The sequence below is a fragment of the Tachyglossus aculeatus genome, chromosome 1, assembly GCF_015852505.1.
Source record: "Tachyglossus aculeatus isolate mTacAcu1 chromosome 1, mTacAcu1.pri, whole genome shotgun sequence".
Taxonomy (NCBI): Eukaryota; Metazoa; Chordata; class Mammalia; order Monotremata; family Tachyglossidae; genus Tachyglossus; species Tachyglossus aculeatus.
Window position 1 is genome coordinate 107,254,321 of NC_052066.1, and position 19,329 is coordinate 107,273,649.

The 19,329-nt window shown below is 42.3% G+C and overlaps 1 protein-coding gene across 1 annotated transcript in view; it reads left to right on the forward strand.

Moving 5' to 3' along the window:
- Positions 1-15,796, forward strand: part of XRN2 (5'-3' exoribonuclease 2) — an 85,909-nt gene extending 70,113 nt beyond the window's left edge. Inside the window, exons 28-30 of the mRNA XM_038770320.1 lie at positions 5,551-5,620; positions 12,852-12,990; positions 15,222-15,796. Coding sequence (XP_038626248.1) covers positions 5,551-5,620; positions 12,852-12,990; positions 15,222-15,284 — 272 coding nt within the window. The 3' untranslated portion in view covers positions 15,285-15,796. The remainder of the gene's footprint in view (positions 1-5,550; positions 5,621-12,851; positions 12,991-15,221) is intronic.
- The last annotated feature ends 3,533 nt before the right edge of the window (positions 15,797-19,329 follow it).

Sequence of the window (19,329 nt, forward strand, 5' to 3'; positions counted from 1 at the left end):
TCATATTACTTCCCTAATAGGATTCTTGCTTTTAATACGGAAGGAAGAATCAGAAGGCCCACTGGAGTAGGTGTAAAGATGTGTTGTTTCCCAACGTTCTTAATGCTTGAATTATTGACTTTTGGCTCCTGCAGGGTTGGGATTGCAGAAATGCTTCTGCGTGGCATTACAGCTTTCATTGGATAGAAAATCAGACATGAAAGCCCAGTTCATAAAATCCTAGTTCTGGAAGGGAATTTCAAGATATCATCCAATCCAGAAATAGCCACTCTATGGCTCTTTACTTAGTTTTTTTTTTTTTTTTAATTTAGAATGTGGTTCATTTGGTGGCTCATTTATCTATAAGGGAATGAACTTGGTAGGGGCAGTGGTGCCTGCAAGAGAGGGAAGTATGGGGAAGGAAACAGTAGTATTAAAATTGTTTACTAATTGCTATATGCAAAGCACTGGGGGAAGATTAGACAGGATCCCTGGCCCTCAAAGGGCTCACAGTCTTAGAATAAATCTGGACAGGGGACTAGTGTCAGATACCTAAGGAAAAACGTAAAACAATAAAAACCGAAAAATCAACAGTAAAGACAGTGGATAGGGATAAATACAAAATTAAGATAAAAGGCTGTAGGACCCTCTGGCTAGGAGAGCAGAGTTTCAGGCTTCTCACAGCTTAGAATTTCAGTGGTCAGAAGCCACAGTGGCCACCACAGGTGTAGCCATCCTAATGTTCTCCATGTTGTGAAGGCAACATGGCGCCACTCAAGCTAACAGCATAAATGTTCCTCCTGTAACCTTCGTCACCCATAACCTTCCTCTGGCTTGTGGAGGCAACACGGTGCCACTCAAGCTTACAGCATAAATGTTCCTCCTGTAACCTTCCTCACCCATAACCTTCCTCTGGCTCCTAGCCTCCTGCCACTGCTTGGGTCTTATAGTCCTCAAATATGTGTAACGTAATTTTATATGATTCCCAAGCATGATATCTGGCAATCATGGTATTTATTGAGTGTTTACTGTGTGCAGAACACTGTACAAAGCACGTGGGAGTGTATACAATTCGCTCCCCACACAGAGCTCACAGTCTAGAGGGGGAGAGGGCAGACATTAAAATGACCAAATTCCACTGTAATTGTAAATGTGGGTCTGTAAGTTTCATCCCTTTACATCTAGCCAGAACTCTGTCCGCTAAATAACTTGCATGTTCTTCAATGAACTACTTTGAATTAGCTGGTAGTGGTTTCCTTGTTTCAATTTTAAGTCTTAGATTAAACTAAGCTTGTGAAAGCTCGCACTATATGGCATTTCTGCATTTCTCTTGTGTTCTTATTTGGGCCCCGAGTCCCCTTTTCTGGTGTTTCTTTTTGCTTTTTGGGTGGGTGGGTGTTGTTCTGGGGAGGTTTACTTGGTTACCTTTCAAATCTAAACCTTTTGCATGGTGTTTTCCTCTTGACCCCAGTATAGTTTTCCTTAGGCAATCTTTGAAAGCAGATTCAAAAAGCTGCAGGTAAAAGGCAGAATTTATATGTGTTTAGGATTAAAAGCACAGCATGCTTGCTTATAGCTAAGTAGTAATGAGTATGTTAGCCAGAGGTGACATCCAAACTGTCCGTTAATTCATGTAATTTGAATTGCTTGAATTTTTGTCACCAATGCCATAGGTCAGCTTAGTAAAATTGAAATCTCCTGATTTTCCTGTAACTGCGGGGGTTTTTTTTTTGCATGTGGAAATGTGAAATTGTACTCAAGAAGGGCACTGCTGACAATCAGACTGCCACCTCTCTTTCAAGTATCAGTTGTGGGTGTTTCCTACTGGAGTTGTTTGATTTGACTTTGATGTACCAATTTTCTGTTGATGAATAATTGTCTGTGTGCTGATAAATTGGAGGAGTCAAGTACAGTCTGGTAGTAGTCTGTGAGTGGCACATTTGGTTTCTGCAATCCAGAGCATCTGATTTATGACTTCCTTTCATTTCAGTCAGTAAACTTGTCAATTAGCTGCATTTGAAAAGTGATTTTTGATTAGTGCAATCAGTAAACATGAAGTCTTTGATTGCCACACTGATTAGATAAATTGTCACTTGAGAAACTATTGAAGAAGTCAGTGTATGTGGCCTAATGTCTCTCAGTAATGCCTCAAGTTTTTAAAAACCAAAGGAAAATATCAACTGCCATATTTTCTCTCCTTTCTATACCTGTTTGAAGTGCCATTCACTACCTCTCATTCTTTCCCCCCCACCTCAAATTAATCTTTGGCAAACTCATTATTCATATGGCAGGAGACACTTCTGCTTGTGAACACTTCAGAGCTACATGCGGTTTGAAATCCCAGTATGGGACAGGGATGATGTCTGACCTGATTAACTTATATCTAGACGAGTGCCAAAACAGGGTTTGACATATAAGACCTTAAATACCATAAAAAAAGGTTAAATGATTTGATTAAAAATAGTCATAAAATCATCTTTGGTTCTCTCAACGATGTATCTTGAAAATGTTAAAACTCCCAAATTCCTAGGTATTTGTGGAAATGTTTAGAATCGAAGAATAAATTGTTCGAGTCTAGAGGAAGAGACAGACAGACACTAGGTGGTGAATTTGATTCTATATGAGCAGCAGTGGTTTGAGGAGTTGGAGAAAAGAATAAATTAGGTGTATACATTATGATCTTCATTATACTACCTAAATGGGTTCTGGGTGTGTTTAGCAGATATTTTGCTACAGTAAACTGTATTTGGGTTTTTTGTTTGGTTGGTTTTTAATTGTAGTTTTGAAGAGCTTATATATCAAGCACTGTTCTAAATGCTGGGTAGATACAAAATAATTAGGTTGGACACAGTCCCTGTCACCTATGGGGCTCACATTCTAATCAAAGGGAGGAGGATTTAATTCCCATTTTACAGCTAAGGTAACTGAGGTTCAGAGAAGTTAAGTGACTTGCCCAAGGTAACACAGCAGACCAGTGGCTGAGCCGGAATTAGGACCCGGGTCTTCTGACTCCCAAGCCTTTGCTGTTTTCACTAGGCCACACTGCTCCTGTTGTGATTTTAAGCAAGTTGCAAGCATTTCCCCTTTCACAGGAAGGAAAAATGGTTAAGTACACACGAGAGATCTTAGTTATAAGATGATTGTATATAGCGGAACTTTGAATTACAATCGTACCTCGTTTTGACTTAATGGTAATTGCTTAATACCTTGAATTCATTCATTCATGTTTATTGAGAGCTTGGGAGAGGACAATATAACAGCAGACGTATTCTCTGCCCACAATGAGTGAACTACTAGTAAACCAAGAAAATACTTACTTTTTTCAATTAAAATGTTCTTACTCCATGCCACTTCCCTTTCAATCTTCCTTCCACCCCAGCCCCTATATTGAAGTTACTTCTGAACTACAAAAGTAATTCTCCTTCTCCTTTCTGATTAAGAAGCCTCAGAATACTCTGTCTCCCTTGGCCTCTTATTGCTAATAGTTTGCCATAGCCTTAACCCTGTACATTTACTAGACAGAAATGCTATGGAGACAAAGTCATGGCTAAGTGAAATTGATAAATCTATAAAAGATCTGGTGGTAAAATCCCTTCAATCTCCCATCTTGAAATTAGCGTTTTGTCATTTTCTGTCAGTTGAGAAACTGCACTGAATTCATTATGGATTTTGGAGGGCAAATGCATTTTTCCAAATCCTCCCATAATTTATGTGATTATAACTTGCCTCCTGAGAATGTCTCAAACCAGTGGTTTTCTGATTTCCTTTCACATTTTGAGATCTAAGGTGGTGGGTGACAATGTTGGGTGTGAATACTCTCATATCAGTATTAATATTTTTATGAGTTTGCCTTAATGGAAGGACCAATTTCAATTGGAGGCTTACAGAAATTTCTGATCAGGATTGGACTAATAATCATAGTGGCTATTGAACCATCTCCAGTGTTGATTGATTTTTTTATGGTAGTAACCAAGCTAATCAGGATGGACACACAGTCCATACCCCCCTTAATCTTAATCTCGTTCAATCCCAATCTTAATCCCGTTTTATAGATGAGGCAGTTTAGGCTCAGAGAAGTGAAGTGACTTGCCCAAGGTCACACGGCAGACCCGTAGCAGAGCTGGGAGTAGGACTCAGATCCTTCTGGCTCCCAGGCACGTGTTCTAGCCCCTAGGACATTCTACCTTTAACTTTTACTGCTTCCCTTCAGGAGCCACCCTATCTGTGTGTCTCTAACTGTGTTTCTTAAAACTTTATTTCCGGAGTCACCCAAGAAGGAAGGAGTTGTAAATAACACTACTTTTTAAGGAAACTTCAAATCTGATTTTGTTTGCATCCCAGTTCTCAGCAGTTAGTTTGTTCCCAGTGAAAAAGTGGAGGAAAGGACTCTCCAGGTAATTTAGTATGCGTGACTGTGTTTTAAGTTGGAAGGAAGCCCAGAACAAAAGTAGCAGAACGGTTGCCCCTTCGAATGAATGAGAACTGGCTCCTGCCTGGTCTTAGTGGTGGTTTTCTTCTGTGAGACTATCAGTTTTACTGATTGATTTTACTTTTGTTTAAGACTCCACCCAAAATACAGTGGCACTTCAAAGTTCCAATCAAAACTCACTCCGGCTCTCTGAGGAAAGCCCCCCAAAGCTGCATATTCTCAAAAACCATTTGAGAAAGAAAGTGCTCTATTTTATATTAGAGTTCAAACTGTGAACCTGACTTCATTCCTCTGCTCTTGTTGTCCTTGTGTATTGGCAGTTTTAACAGGGTGTTACTGTCTTATCACAATGTACTCATTAGGCAACTTCTGGAACCAGCTGTTTTAATTAGGCCACACTTAAAACACCATTGAAGATCATCAAAGGTGTCACTGAAACTGAAGCTTTTGATCGATAGACAATTTGCTAAGTGCTGTGAACTGGCCAGGGGGCTATTGATTAGTTGTTTCTTTCATCCTGTTTACTGGTCAATTTATTTAGAAGAACAGCAGTCATTTAATTGTGTGTCTTGTTAAAGCAATGTTGCTGTTACATCTTTGTAGCAGGGTTGGAGTTTGACTACAAGAGAACAATAGAAAAGTGGGTGGTCCTTTCATTACCATTTCTTACTGCACTGCCTGGGGTTGAAGGAGATTTTGCCAAATTCCCTTTCTCTCCTTTTCTGTAGTGGGAGCAAGTTACCCGCTTCCTTTCAACAATCTAAAATTGAGAGTTTCCCTTCACCAAACTCGTTTTGTCCCCCAATGAGCGTCTTGTGGAGTAACTCGGACTTAACCGAAATATGGGAAGTTAAGTTTTGTTTTTCCTCTTTGCTAAACACAACTCCAAAGGTTTTTCCTCAGTGTGTCTGTGTTCGCATTCAGATTTAAATTGTTTTTAATGTGGGATTTAAAATGGCATTGTGTATCCAACGGTCTTTATCTTAGCAAAGATTTCATTGCCCTTTAGAATTTCTTAATTGCATATTTCCTGCTTTTCCTGTGCTCTCTCCAGCTCTCTCCCAGTTATTTACATTAACATAGGCAATAGCTTGTTGGCTTTTAAGGTCCTGATGTGAGACTTCTTCCCTTTTGTTTTACAGATATGAGACCCCAAGACTCCTGGCGAGGGCCTACTCCCCTATTCCAGCAGCAGCAGCAACGGTTTGACAGGTAATAATGGTACAGACTTGTAGAGGGCTTTCCTGCAGGAGTAGCTGTTTTTTTGTTGGGCTTTAAAGAGAAGATTTCCGGGGTGTGCATTTCATTTTCCATTTTCTTCCAGACGGAATGATGGCGTAGGTTTTGAGAAAATGGAGTCTTGAAAAATATCATTTTCTGTTAAACTCACATCTAACGGTTACTGTTGATTCTTGTCTACCTTTCTGGGTTCTTGGCCTTTATTTTATTGGAGCTTTTGAAATACCATGAAATTCAACACAGAGAGCTTAAAACTGCATTAGGTTTTGGACAGGCTAAACAAATTTCTTTTTAGGAGGGTTGTGGGGCTTAATGATGCATAACTAATAGTGTTCCACTTTTATCATTTCTGTGCTGGCACCACAGCATTAGTACAGACCAGCCATTGATTCTTGCTACAAACCTCTTGAAGTCCTAATCAGCTTCTTTGGTACAACTTTTTCAGAACTGACAAGCCTATTGTGGGCCAGTGTCACTGTAGGTCAGTAGTTATTAGTTGCCACTGAAAACAGTTTCTTTAACTACTTAAGACTGAACTGAATTAAATGCAGAAGGGACTCAGAAGAGGATTATGGAATCTGCAGGCCAATAAGTACCATGGAATAGAAAGAATGTGACATGGTTTAATAATAAGGGATGTTTTACATGGGTTCCTTCATTGAGGAGCTGGTGCCCTTAAGTCAGACAGACTCTACAAAGGAATATATATCTGTGAATGTTATGAATAATTATATTAATATGCTTAGAAACTCTTAAGTATGGCTCTAGTGCGGATCGTTTCTGCCATTCTTTAACAGCATGCAGTATTCCAGTCCAATTCCCAATTTGCTTGACACATTTGGAATCTGGAATCTTGTATCAAATAAGTAACTGGGATTTTTACATCTTACTCAGGTTTCAGCATGGCAAATTAGGGCCACACTTAGTAAAACTGCTGTGGTGCAAGAAACGTTAGGAATTTGGCATTTTGTTTTGTGTATTTTCAGAGCTGGAAGAAAACATTTTATTGAGGGCCGTAGGCTTTACCAATACCAGCTATAGTGGTCATCCCATTTTAAAAATGCGGTGGTGTTAATACTGTGCATTAGTGTCCATGTTCCAGAAAGCTTAGAACTCTTTTACAGATGCCTCCCAGCCCTCAGGGAGAAATCAATCATACTTACTGAGCGCTTACTGTGGCAGAGCACCCTACTAAGCACTTGAGAGAGTACAACATAACAGAGTTGGTAGGCACAGTTCCCTGTCCACAACGAGCTTACAGCCTAGAGTAAAAAAAGAAGGGCAGGTATTTCCCCTTCTCATAAATTGAATATGATTATTACCAAAATGTGGTTAGGTGAAAGCATTCTGCTAGATCTCAATGGGTATTCTTGGGCAAATATATCAGATTACTTAACCTGTGTGATCATGGCAAATATGCCTGTTTCCTTCTCTTACCCATTATCCATCCTGGCTTTAGGCAGTCCTCCATGCCCTCCTTACCTTTCAAGTAGCCATTTCCTATTTAGTCTAACAAACCTTCCTTCTCTGCCATAAAGTGCCATTAAGTTTCACTTCTTCCAGGAAACCCTTCCTAAGCATCTTCATTACCATCCCCAGTTAGCTGCTATCCAATAGGAGATCATTGCGCCCTGTCTCCCCTTGTTATTCTTTCCCGAGCCCAGAACTTCCCCTCAATCTAATTCACTTTGCATGCCCAGTGTGTGGGTGGAAGGGGGTGACACCATATGTCCATCCCTACAGGGCACCTAGTATCAACACTCGGGAAAGGGACAGAAGGAGAGATCAGATGCGTGGGCACTGAGACATTAGAACTGAGTCAAAGGATTTTGATTTGTAAAATCACAAAACCAGGCCCAATCGGGGATGTGAGAATAGCGTGGAGGACGCTGTTTGGAAAGAGCAGGAACACCACTGCACAAAACTAGTTTCCAAGTCTTGGTTGGTAGACAGGTGGGTATAGGGCTGGGTTTGGTTATTCTGTCTCCATATCCAAGGACAGACTAAAAGCCCCACATATTCATCCCGCTCAGCTGTAGCTCATAGTGCCTTCACCCCCACAGCCCCCTGGACATCCTCAGGAGTTAAAGTTGATTCAGAACCATCAACCAATCAATAAGTGGTATTCATTGAACACTTACTGTGTGCCAGGCACTGTACTAAAAGCTTGGGAGAGCATAATTCAGTAAAGTTCATTCATTCATTCAATCGTATTTATTGAGCACTTACTGTGTGCAGAGCACTGTACTAAGTGCTTGGGAAGTACAAGTTGGCAACGTATAGAGACGGTCCCTACTCAGCAGCAGGCTCACAGTCTAGAAGGGGGAGACAGACAACACCACAAAGCATATTAACAAAATAAAATAAATAGAATAGTAAATATGTACAAGTAAACTAGAGTAATAAATATGTACAAACATATATACAGGTGCTGTGGGGAGGGAAAGGAGGTAAGGCGGGGGGGATGAGGAGGGGGCTCAGTCTGGGAAGGCCTCCTGCAGGAGGTGAGCTCTCAGTAGGGCTTTGAAAGGAGGAAGAGAGCTAGCTTGGCGGATGTGCAGAGGGAGGCCATTCCAGTTCAGGGGGAGGATGTGGGCCGGGGGTTGATGGCGGGACAGGTGAGAACGAGGCCAATGAGGAGGTTAGCAGCAGAGGAGCGGAGGGTGCGGGCTGGGCTGTAGAAGGAGAGAAGGGAGGTGAGGTAGGAGCGGGTGAGGTGATGGAGAGCTTTGAAGCCGGGGGTGAGGAGTTTTTGCTTGATGCGTAGGTTGACTGGTAGCCACTGGAGATTTTTGAGGAGGGGAGTAACATGCCCAGAGTATTTCTGCACAAAGATGATCTGGGCAGCAGTGTGAAATATAGACTGAAGTAGGGAGAGACAGGAGGATGGGAGATCGGAGAGGAGGCTGATGCAGTAATCCAGTCGGGATAGGATGAGAGATTGAACCAGCAAGGTAGCCGTTTGGATGGAGAGGAAAGGGCGGATCTTGGCGATGTTGCGGAGGTGAGACTGGCAGGTTTTGGTGACAGATTGGATGTGAGGGGTGAACGAGAGAGCGGAGTCGAGGATGACACCCAAGTTGTGGGCTTGTGAGACGGGAAGGATGGTAGTGCCGTCAACAGTGATGGGAAAGTCAGGGAGAGGCAGGGTTTGGGAGGGAAGATAAGGAGTTCAGTCTTGGACATACTGAGTTTTAGATGGTGGGCAGACATCCAGGTGGAGATGTCTTGAAAGTTGATAGTGATAATAATAATGATAGCATTTGTTAAGCGCTTACTAAGTGAGAAGCACTGTCCTAAGCGCTGGGGGGGATACAAGGTGATCAGGTTGTCCCACGTGGGGCTCAGAGTCTTAATCCCCATTTTGCAGATGAGGTAACTGAGGCACAGAGAAGTTAAGTGACTTGCCCAAAGTCATACCGCTGACAAGTGCCAAAGCTGTGATTAGAACCCATGACCTGACTCCCTTTCCACAGAGAGGCATTGTTGCCTAGTGGCTAGAGCATGGATCTGGGAGACAGAAGGACCTGGGTTCTAATCCTGGTTCTGCCACTTGTCTTCTGTGTGACATTGGGTAAGTCACTTCACTTTTCTGTACCTGTTACTTCATCTGTAAAATGGGGATTAAGACTGTGAGCCCCATGTGGAACAGGAATTGTGTCCAACTTGATTAGCTGGCATCTGCCCCAGTGCTTAGTACAGTGCCTGGTACATAGTAAGCACTTAATAAATCCCAGGGGATAAAAAAGACAGTCTGGAAACTCACATACAGGTTCTCCCATCAGGAAACTATTGTAGCATGACATAATCTCAACGTTACCACCTGTCCTCTGCACCTACTTGGATCCAGCTCTATACTCTGTTGTCCTTCCATCACCAAAACTTTATCTGCAGGCCTTTCACCCTACATTTAAACTGTACAATTCTTCCCCCTCGATCAAAACAGACTAGCACACATTCAGTTTTGCACCAAGATTGTAATCACTCTGAAATTCAGGAAACCCAGTGATAAGGTTTCTCTGACCACTGGAATGCTGCTCCTCAGCTAAATGCAGTTTTCAGTAAGGTCCATTGTGTAATTGTGTCAATCAAACACCTCTTGGAGGCATTGTTGCCAACTTGTACTTCTGAAGCGCTTAGTACAGTGCTCTGCACACAGTAAGCGCTCAATAAATTCGATTGAATGAATGAATGACTAGCCTATCCTGGTGATCTCATACATAGTAATACAAGTGTTCTGAAGTGTGTGGCATCCAAGTTTTGAGGTTGAACGTTTGACCAGGTCAGACTGGCTCCACATCACATTTCCTCCCAGAGATCTTTCTGATTAAATTTCCAGTCGTACCCATTTTATACCTCCCAAGACGCACGCCATCACTTTCGCACAACTAAACACTTATATACTCACAACTCCGCACAGGACATGAGAATATATGCATTAATCTTATATATCCTTGTTACTTCCTCCTTTCTGTAATTTACCTTAGCATCTGCCCCTTCCCACTGAATTTTAAACTCCATCTACTAGTGCTATTGTCCTCTCTTTCACCTTTAGTAGAAGGATTGATGTTTATCTACCTTTATCTCTGGTTTGTAAATCAAGTGGGTGGGCACGGAAGAGATTGACAGGTGTGATGTCACCTTAAAACCCACAGATTACCGAATCCTTATAATGGCCATTGGTTTGCCCATTATTAATGACACATGAGGTCATTAAAGGGGAAAGCTGCATGCTTCCAATTCTATTTTGACAGAAAATTAATGTACATTGCCAGCCACTTGTCAAAGAGCAGAATCCTGGAGACTTGGCTATTTTGGAGTACCTTCCTTAGGACTGCGGTCATGGCAGTGAGCTGCCAGAATAATTGGCAATTTTAAATCCAAGTTCCTTTTTGGTTACTTAAACCTTCAAAAACTATCTTTCATGTTTATTTAACAGGCTTGTTCATGATTTGAGAACATCTAAATTAACTGTTGAAACTCCATCCCTGTAGCAATATCCCAAGGCAAGATCCAATTTGATAATGTTTTAAAGTTGAATAAAATGCTGGCAGCAAGCTAGGGAGGCTAGACTGAAATGTTTTTAAACTGACATGCCCACCCAAATGATTTTTATGTCTTAAATAATAATAATAATGGCATTTATTAAGCGCTTACTATGTGCAAAGCACTGTTCTAAGCACTGGGGAGGTTATAAGGTGATCAGGTTGTCCCATGGGGGGCTCACAGTCTTAATCCCCATTTTACAGATGAGGTAACTGAGGCACAGAGAAGTTAAGTGACTTGCCCAAAGTCACACAGCTAACAATTGGTGGAGCTGGGATTTGCACCCATGACCTCTGACTCCAAAGCCCGTGCTCTTTCCACTGAGCCACGCTGCTCCTCTTAAAGAGTTTTGGAGTCTTTCCCAGGAAACGTATTTCTAAGATGGTTTGTGCTAACCAAGTGCCCAACTCGATATGATAGAAATCGTACTCTGGCTTCTACAGAGAGATGAAGCTGTTACCAATGGGGTATAATAGATATACTACAGAAAGATGGAGCTTTCTTGCTCTAACGTGTTAAGTTTGAGACCAAAATCAACTGGAAAAAAAAATTGAACTCGAGAACAGCTTTAAATCTGAGCATTTTGTGGCTTTCGAAAGAAAATCTCACCTGCAGGTTTTAAACTACCTGAAGCCCGTTGGCAAACAGTAGGCATTAGTTAAACTCATGCCCTGTTCTTTTCATCCCGTTAGAAATCATCGATCATTCCGCAGCATTGTCTAGTAAGTAGAACTGCCCAGCACCAGTGCTAAAGTAGGTTTAGCAGAGGGTGAGGGAAACACCTTCCTTTTCAGACCCGAGCACCCAGTCAGTTGAAAAGTAATATTTTAACCCAATGAACTCCTATACCTGGGTTTTCAAGACATAGAAAGTGAAGTGCTTACGGCAGATGTCAGATAAAAGGTCCAGTGAAGAGCTATCTCCATAGCACTTGGAGAGATGCCTAGGGTCCCCAGAATTAATTTTCTTTGGCTTCAGAGATCACCCTGCTAATTGTAAGACTCCATAGATGTCAAATTCTTGCTTTATCTCCTCCAGTTCGTGGGGTACAGAAGAATTTAAGAACAAGCAGGGATGTGACTTTCTTTGAGGGTGACTTATCACGTAACCCCCCAAAAGAGAACTGCAGCTTGTTTACTGACGATATACGGGCAGATCTAGATTCCTAATACTCCTTTTCTTCCCTTGATACTTTAATATTAAATGTTTGAGGGAAATGTTTGAGGTGGATTTTGATTGAGCGAAAAATGCCGTGAACAACTAAAGCATCTAAGAAAAGGTCATATTTTAAAGAATGCTTGGCCTTAGAGGCTATATCACTGCAATATCATTATTGTGAATGTTTCTAATCAAGGAACAATTTAATGCATTATACCTTTCACTTTATTTTTCTGCAAGCCTAGAATAGGTCCTTGAAATCAATTAAAACATTTCTTTCGGCTAGTAATGTGGGATGACAAACTAGGTTATAATAGTTGCTGAATTTGTGTTCCCATATAAACTGTACACCAAATGTCACTCAGTCCATGCCAATTAGTGCTTATGTTGCTAGGTCACCGTGGTCAATTGAAAGCTGCATCAATAGAACTTGAAAAGGTTTCTTCCCGATCAGACCTTCTGACATATTGAGCAGAATAATGGATGGGAAAAACAGCCGAGGCCCCTACCCTAGATTCAAAATACTCCGCAGTAAGAATTCATTTGCAACCTGCAATTAGCTAGAGAGAAAAGACTCCCAGAAGGAGTCTGGACGTTTAGAAAATAAAGCCTCATTTGGCCGGGTGGCACATGTTTGCGCTTCAGATGGGGCCAAGGATTCTGCTACCGTAGTGATGTTTGCTCCTAAATCCAGATGACAGACTGTTGCAAACTGGTTTTTAGATGGCCTGAGCATTTTTGAAAGGTCAGAAGAACTGAATGACTCCATTGAGTTTCGACACCTGCTGTTTTCACTTCTCGATGTTTGTGGGTATGAACACAATCGCAGTGGCTGACGCAGGGGTTGTTGGTGGAAATAGCCTTGGTTGTGGCGACTCCCCTGTCACCATATTCTTGTTTCCAAACCTGTTTCCGCCGGCATTCACTGCTGTCTCCAGACTTGTCGCGTGAAAGGGAAGCTGACCTGGTGTCTCACCCTAACAAACCTCTTTTCCCACAGGGGGGGCGGAGCTGAGCCTCTGCTGCCATGGAACCGCATGCTGCAATCCCAGAACGCAGCCTTCCAACAGAATCAGTACCAGCTCCTCACGGGACAAGGCGGATACCCCCCTCGGAGAGATGACCGAGGAGGGAGGCAGGTAAAGTCCTGCCGACTGATCGGCCGCTGAGAACTCGATGAGCCAAAATGCCTTCCTCCGTGGGTCCCGCTGACCCTTTCTGCGTCCATCTGTTGGACTTGGGAATCCCTGAGGAATGGTTGTTTCTTTGAGTCGGAAAGGCTGAAGTCAGACAAAAGCTCATTGTTGTCGCAGTCCAAGTCACCCCGGAAGTACTAAGGAAAGACTCTGCCAAACCTAAAAGTACTCCACTCGGCGAGGGGGAAATGACTTGGTGTTGTCCATCACAATGAGGCACAAAAAAATCACCTTCAGATCACTTTTAAGCAGGACCTTCAATTCTGAAATGGTATTCCAACATGTCCTGGCAGCGTGGCCTGGTGGCGGGAGGGAGTGGGGGAAGGGGAGCAGAAGTGGCTTCGCTGAATATGTCATCGCTCTCAGGTGCCGAGACACGGAATTCCAAGCTGGCACTTCCAGCTGGATCTCCTCCCACCCCTTACTTCTCCCCTGAAAGAAACACTTCGCTCCCTCTCCTGCACCCTACTGTGATTTGATCTGTCACCTTCCTCTTCAAAGAGGCTTTCTCAACCTCGGTGAGAGTGGTGTAATTTCTGGGCTACGCAAAACTTTGTCAACTAGTCCAGTCCAGCATCTTTCCCCTGTCCAGTTGTTTCAGTTCAAAGTGAGCCGGTGTCCACTGCTTGGTCTCCCGATAAGCACCTGTGATTGCCCGTGAACATGAGAGAGAGGGGGAGAAAAATATATATATTGGGTGCTACCAGGGAACGTCATAGATTGAGTCGGGTTGAAATGGTTTCCCTGGAGAGGTGGGCCACAGGTCTGGGTGTTAGCTGTAGTTTGCTAGCAAATGTCTTAATGCTGTTTTCTAGCTTCATTTGGGGTTTCGTTTGAAGGTTGATGGTTTGGGGCTGTGCTTCCTTTTTTAAAACTGTCCACAAGGCCTGAATCCCTCCAGACTTCCAGTGATTAGAATGACCACTTAATTAGCAAAATAATTTCCATTAACTTGTGCCAACTAAAAAGATTTCTCGCAACACTGCAGTGAAATGTTTTCTAGAAATTCAGCTTGAAGAAGGTCAGGGCAGGGCATAGGAGTGTGGCGTGAACAGCCTGAACCCAGCCTTTCTGGGGAAGCCTCACTGGCTCTGCAGCGCCAGTGGGCCAGGAGAGCTACCATGCTGCTTTTTCCTCCTTGGCAGGTGTACAGGTATCCACCATTAAGTCAGGAGAATCACTGTCCGGCACATGGGCTCAGGGCGATGGTGCACTGAGACTGTTTAAAAATCCTCTTGGCCTGAAAGGGCCACTAATCTATGGGGGCAGGGTCCTGCATTGAATAGAAATAAGGAGATGATTGTTTACAGAACCATCTTTCAGTGGTTCAGAAAGAATCAAATGTAAAATAGATGTGTTGTGTGTTTAGTAGAAGGTAAATGTTTCAATAGCCATTCCAGAACAAAGTATTAACAAGGGGAATGTGATTTTTTTTTCCCCCCACTGCCCTTCCTCACTCCGGCCCAATGCCCCTCCGCTGTTAAGGTTTTGTTCAAAAACCTGGCCACCGTTGGTCTTCACCCTTGAATCACAGGAAAAGCTCCAAACTATCCTCAGTAATTGACTGGGTCAGATAAAGCAATGTTAATAGATATGTTGTAGATAGAAAGTAGTTGTGAAGAAGCCAATGGAGTGATCTGTTTGTGTGAAGAAATGGCCATTAGAACACATTTCTTGGTTCAGTCCCATAAATAAATGTTATTTTACAGAAGAGTGAAGTGAGACTTCTTTAAAAAATGCTTCATGCAGATTGTGCAGGTGTGTGTAGCTACTAGCTGATGTCAAATAGGTGCATTTTAGACTGCTAGTTTAATGTCAAAGGTGGCTCTTAAATTCTTATCTCTGAGCGCAAATGATTACGGAAACCGTATTTTCCAAATCAGCCGTATTAATTGGGTGTTTGGCCAGTTGGGAATAATTACATTTATCGTAGCATCCACCCTAAAGAGTAAACCACAGGTTTTTCCAAACTCCTTATGTAAAAGCTAAAGCACATGTATTGAAGAGATCCTTTGTAAACAGGCTTCAGACATAGTGAACTTTCTTTAGTAGGACACTAAGTAAATGCTGCATTGTTTCTTCTCTATTACATAGAGCTGTAAAGTTAAGTTAATTTGTTTGCAGGGGGGGTAGTTAATCCAGAAAATAAACTTTTCCTTTTGTTTATTTCTCAGGCATATGGCTCGGGAAGGAATTACCCTCTGCCACCTCCCTCAGGAAGATATAGTTGGAATTAGGGTCTTGAAGAGCTTTCCCAGATCTACCCTTTCATCCGCCTGCGACTTTTTGCTCCCTGTGGATTCAAGCATATTTAGAAAGCAGTAGTTTTTAAAACTCGGATACTTGTCGTCTTTGTTTTAACTGTATATTTCTTACTGGTATACTTTTCAGTGTTTTATGTTGGCCTTTAAACGCTGTGTTCCGTAATCCAATGAATCTAAATTTATTACTTTGCTTGTGAGAGACATTTGATGAGGTGGGAGTATTTTTGTTACTGTAGTTGAGAATCAAACCGGATTGCTGTGAATTTCAAGCACAGTATCCTCTGGATCGCGAGGAGCCCTCTCGTACATGCTGTTTTTAAATGAGTGAACAAAATTAGGTTTAAAAACTTAGTGGACACTGCAACCAGCCTAGAAAACACATTTTTGTGAAGCTTTTCTTCAGTATTCTAGGAACACTTCACTGATGTACCAGACCTATGAAATTTTCATTTCTGGACTTTAGTAAAAAAAGAATTTTAAATTTGCGTTGTGTTTTTGTTCATTTTTATAACATCTCTTCTCTCCTCCTTTTCATCAAATTCTTAAATGGGAAATTTTTGAAAAAAATTATTCAGTCCTGCAATTACATGCAGTAAATTCAACCAAGTTAAGGTACAGACTAATTTATGATTATAGGAGTAACAACGTTCCTCATTAGTGTACATTTCCTGGTATAGGAAATATTGAATATTGGCTTGACTCTAAAATGTTTGAAACTATGAGCAGTGATTTATTATACTTTTTTAAAGTATCTGTATTCTTTCCTATAAATGTTTTGGCATACTCTTAATTTGTCAGAACCTATTTTGGGAAATCTCCTTTGCCCCAGTTTTTTTTCGTAAATTCATGTTTGCTTCACACCCTTAAGGGAAAATTGAGATTTTTATGCTCCCTGAGCATATTGTGGATTACTCTGAAATAGATTGTGAGCTTTCCATTTGAGTTGCACATTTTCCTAGGGTTTTATTGTTTCATAACATGCAAACATTGAAATTCAGTCACTGTTGGGTTTTTTTAATTTTTTTACAAAAATAAATTATTGTAGTCCTTTGTTGTTTAAAGTTTCCTTTTTTCCATACTTGTGAGAGGTAAAAAAGAGAGCTTCCCTGGGCCATCTTGAATGGGCATTGTAGCTGCGGGCTTCTTTAAAATCCAAATGTAAATCCTAGTGAGTCAGAAAAGAAACTCCAGCACCTCTTCTTTGGGGGAAGGGGATTACTTGAAACTGGCCTCATTATTACTTGCAAGTGATGGCTGAGAGTAGTCCGGGATGTGTGTTTCATTATGCATTTTGGATAGAGTGCTGTAAAGAATTAGAAAATGCTCTTCCAACAGTGCAAGTCTCTCGATACAACACATTGCGGTTTCTAATCAGTCAGTGAATCAGTCGTATTTGAGTGCTTACCTTGTGCAGAGCACTGGACCACTACTTGATAGAGAACAGTGGAGTAAATCTAGTAGGGAGAGAGTAAAATAAAATACAGGGAGGAGAGGCAACTGAGTAAAAGGATATGTACAGAAGTGCTGCAGGGAAGGGGCCGTTTTTTAAACAAACTTGCGTATATGGGTGTGATGTCGAATTTGGGGTGAGAGTGCTGCATTGTGAGTTTTCCCTAATAACGATGGATGGTATTAAGTGCTTACCAATTGCTAGGCTGTGGGGCAGGTACGGAATAATCTCATCAGATTCGGTCCCTGTCCCAAATGGGCCTCCTAGTCTATGAGGGAAGGAGAGCAGGAATCTTTCTCCCCATTTGTTAAGTGAGTGGAGTCACTGTGGGTCAGAAACGACTCAACAGCATAAGACAAGACAAAACCTGTGGTCCAGGGAGGTTAAATAGTCTTACCCAAGGTCACGTAGCTCTAGCAGAGCTGGAAGTAGAGACCCTGGAGTCCTAGCTCCCAGGCCCATACTCTTTACTAGGCCACAACACCTCCTTACCTTGCAAAAACACAACCTCCGTGTTTTAGGACTAGGCCCATTGGATAGAGCACAAGACTGGGAGTTAGGAGGACCCGGTTTCTAATCCCAGCTCCGCCACTTGTCTCTTATGTGACCTTGGGCAAATCACTTAATTTATCGTGGCTTAGTGGAAAGAGCACGGGCTTGGGAATCAGAGGTTGTGGGTTCTAATCCCGCCTCTGTCACTTGTCAGCTGTGTGACTTTGGGCAAGTCACTTAACTTCTCTGTGCTTGCTACCTCATCTGTAAAATGGGGGTAAAGCCTGTGAGCCCCACGTGGCACAATCTGATTACCTTGTATCTCCCCCAATGCTTAGAACAGTGCTTGGCACATAGTAAGTGCTTAATAAATGCCATAATTATTATTATTGTTATTATTCTCTGGGCCTCAGTTTCCTCATCTGTGAAATGGGGATTAAAGACTATGAGCCCTATATGGGACAGAGACTGTGTCCAACCCGATTAGCTCAGATCTACAAACACTTAAAACAGTGCCGGGCACATTTGAAGCGCATAGCAAATACCACAATAATTATTATTGTTATTATTATTTAGTTTGTAATCCAAGAGTCTCACTGCCAGCTATTGGCCACAGAACTTCCTTTTAGAGTCATGCAATCTTCCCCAGTTTGGTGCAGATAAAATCCAGCATGTGCTCTGTTGGGCAGATCATGAAACTTTTCAGGTCACTTTTTTGTCCAGTACTGGTCTACAATTTGAACTGCTTGAATGCTGGCCACATCAATATTTATTGCACATCTTTAGGGTACAGAACACTGTTCTGGATGACTGTTGCAGTGGACAGAACACTAGGGACTAAGAAAATATGTGGTCTCTGTTCTTAATGAGTTTACAGTCTAATGGCTGAAGAGGAAGGTACGGATCCGGGAAATTACTGAAGGTTTCGTGAGGGACCAAGTGTGGAAGGTGAGAAACAGACAGGGAAGAGTTAACACCAGAATAATAATAATAATAATGGCATTTATTAAGCGCTTACTATGTGCAAAGCACTGTTCTAAGCACTGAAGCACTGTTCTAAGCGCTGATCAAGAGCTGGGAGGCCAAGAGGCATAGAGAAGCAGTGTGGCTCAGTGGAAAGAGCACGGGCTTTGGAGTGAGAGGTCATGGGTTCAAATACCGGCTCCGCCAACTGTCAGCTGTGTGACTTTGGACAAGTCATTTAACTTCTCTGGGCCTCGGTTACCTCATCTTTAAAATGGGGATTAAGACTGTGAGCCCCCAGTGGGACGACCTGATCACCTTGTAACCTCCCCAGCGCTTAGAACAGTGCTTGCACATAGAAGAGCACTTAATAAATGCCATCATTATTATTATTTCCCAACTAATTCCCCTTCCATGATACTATCAACCCATCAGCCATCCCATCATGACCCGCAGAGATTTACTCCGTACTTCTGTTTGATATTTTGTATCTGTCTTGTAACCTACCGTTTGCTTAATAATTAGTGTTTGTCTCTTAAGTACCTCACTCCAGGTCAGAAGGCTACACAGAGTAGATGCCCAGCTCAACAGTCTGGGCACAATCCATGCACAATAAATGCTACCGCTGCTGAAGATGGGAGTGGGAGATGGTGTGGTCAACAGTGCTGAGGGGCAGTGCTTGGCACATAGTAAGCGCTTAACAAATACCAGTATAATCATCATCAAAAAGTAAGAATGGGTTTAGTAAGGAAAGCAAAGAGTTCTGTTTTAGTCATGCCTAATTGAGTTCCAGGTGCTGGTGGGTCATCCACGTGGAGATGTCCAGAAAGTAAGAAGGCCCACTGTTGGGTAGGGACTGTCTCTATATGTTGCCAACTTGTACTTCCCAGGCGCTTAGTACAGTGCTCTGCACACAGTAAGTGCTCAATAAATATGATTGATTTTGAAGCAGATGAGAGGTCGGGGCTGGGGAAGTGGATTTGAGAGTTACCAGTGTAGAGGTTGTGGCTGAAGCCATGGACTAGATGAGCCTGTTGTTGGGTAGGACCATCTCTATATGTTGCTGAATTGTACTTCCCAAGTGCTTAGTACAGTGCTCTGCACACAGTAAGT